The sequence below is a fragment of the Propithecus coquereli genome, unplaced genomic scaffold (genome assembly GCF_000956105.1).
Source record: "Propithecus coquereli isolate 6110/MARCELLA unplaced genomic scaffold, Pcoq_1.0 Scaffold82, whole genome shotgun sequence".
In the NCBI taxonomy this organism is placed as follows: domain Eukaryota; kingdom Metazoa; phylum Chordata; class Mammalia; order Primates; family Indriidae; genus Propithecus; species Propithecus coquereli.
This window is the reverse complement of record NW_012154396.1, coordinates 3,922,623-3,924,673: the sequence shown is the minus strand read 5'-3', so window position 1 is coordinate 3,924,673 and position 2,051 is coordinate 3,922,623. Positions and strand designations below refer to the sequence as shown.

Genomic DNA, 2,051 nt, shown 5'->3' with positions numbered 1-2,051 from the left:
AAATCCAGTGAAAAGGGTTTGAGACTAGACAGAAAAATCTTGAAAATATGCAGATTATATAATTTATGATAGATAACCTATTTACAAAAGCAGCTGGGCTATAACAAAATAGTCCCTTCTTTTTTGTTTCTTTGTTTGCTTAAGCATGAAGATTCTTGTACATTTTTTCCCTCAACATAGCTATGTTCTGTTAATTAACAGGGTCTTCCAGGTCCCTTGGGCCCTCCAGGTCCCGCAGGTCCCACTGGAGAAAAGGTAAGTCTCAAGTTGTTACTTTATGCACTCAAAACCATGACGCCTGAGAGCTGGCTCTTTCATAAAGCTTCCTCTCTTGTCACGTGTGGTAGCTGAGCCAGCTCATTCCAGAGTTCTCCCCCACAATCTGCCCCCACATGGTGCCCAATATCCTAGACTTGTACTATGTTTTGCTACTGCTTTGGACAATAACCATCTAAAATCTGCCTCCTAGGGTGAACCTGGTCCTCGAGGTTTAGTTGGCCCTCCTGGCTCCCGTGGCAATCCTGTAAGTGACAGTATTTTGATGTTCTTTAGTGTGAGATTAAGTGAAAAAAGAATTCATCATTTTGTTTTGATATTTATATAAAACCATGCCTGTTGGTTTGACCTATTTATAACTTCCTGGTTTTTAGCTTTTACTTTTCTAATTAAACTTAATAAAACTATCTGCAATGCAATCTATTAAGTCTAGGTAGGCAACTCGTTTACTAAATAATTAAGAGGCTTCTTTTCTACTTCTGACACTGGGAATTTTGTTCTATGACCTATATGTTTATATCACCCTTAAGGGTCTTCCTCAAGCAATATGCATAATTTCTCTCTATATAAATGTCAAACTATACCAAATTTATATAGTTGTGTTATAAAATACTGTTCCAATTTAGCATAATGTGTGGAAGCTACAGTAATCTTTGTCTTCTTCTAGGGTTCTCGTGGTGAAAATGGCCCAACTGGGGCTGTTGGGTTTGCTGGACCCCAGGTATAATTTTCAAATATTCCTCATTTACAAATCAATACTCCTCTTGTTATAATGATGAGGTTAATGGGGTTAATAATCACTGTCTTATGTTTTGAATGTATATTAAGAATTCTATAAAATTTATGATTTTCTAAGGAATATTCTCATTTTCAATACATTTTTCATAGATTGGTACCAAAATTGATGTTTGCACTATTTGAGCTCATATGCTTATTGTTTAGGTTTTCTTCAAAGATCTCATTCGGACATTTTTTTTTTTCTACTGTGCCTTAATACTGATTACAAAGCACCATTTCACAATATATGATTAAATGATACGTTGATAATAATTTCTACGAACTAATATGCCGATAAGTCTTAAATCAGTTGCTTGTTTGAACAATTGCGTATAGGGTCCCGATGGGCAGCCTGGAGTAAAAGGGGAACCTGGAGAGCCAGGACAGAAGGGGGATGCAGGATCTCCTGGACCGCAAGGGCTGGCGGGGTCCCCTGGCCCTCATGTAAGTTTAAAAAAAAAAGTCACAACTTGAGTACAGTGTCTAATGTTTGCAGTGTATATTCAGCCTATTTTGCTTTACTGCAGTGCTCTTTTGTTTGTTTCTTTCTATTTAGGGACCTAATGGTGTTCCTGGACTAAAAGGTGGCCGAGGAACCCAGGGTCCACCTGTAAGTTGGTTTGATGCCCTGGGAATTATTCACAGCTAGTTCCAGATATTTCGTGCGTCTTGGTCATGTAAAAGTTAATCTTCATCTGAGTGGTAATAAAAAATTATCACTTGTATCAACTATACTGTAATGCAAAGGGCCCTTAACTTAGGTGAAGATTTGGGTTCAAATCAGTTTTGTAATTTTGGGGACCCAGCCACCTCATATGTAATATAAATAACATATTACCTATGTAAAGGGGTAAATGAATAATGTGAAAGCACTTTATATAATTTGATAGTATAAAATATTAATGTGATTCTAGTCCTACTTGTGTATGTTCAAGATAAATGAAAAGTAGAAAGACAAATATAGTTGCCCTTCCTACTAATTAATCTAGATTCATTTC

General features: G+C 36.7%; 1 protein-coding gene across 1 annotated transcript in view; it reads left to right on the top strand.

The window, feature by feature from the left end:
- Window positions 1–2,051, top strand: part of COL5A2 (collagen, type V, alpha 2) — a 169,406-nt gene that overhangs the window by 143,329 nt on the left and 24,026 nt on the right. The window contains exons 32-36 of the mRNA XM_012663640.1: window positions 202–255; window positions 470–523; window positions 944–997; window positions 1,390–1,497; window positions 1,610–1,663. Coding sequence (XP_012519094.1) covers window positions 202–255; window positions 470–523; window positions 944–997; window positions 1,390–1,497; window positions 1,610–1,663 — 324 coding nt within the window. The remainder of the gene's footprint in view (window positions 1–201; window positions 256–469; window positions 524–943; window positions 998–1,389; window positions 1,498–1,609; window positions 1,664–2,051) is intronic.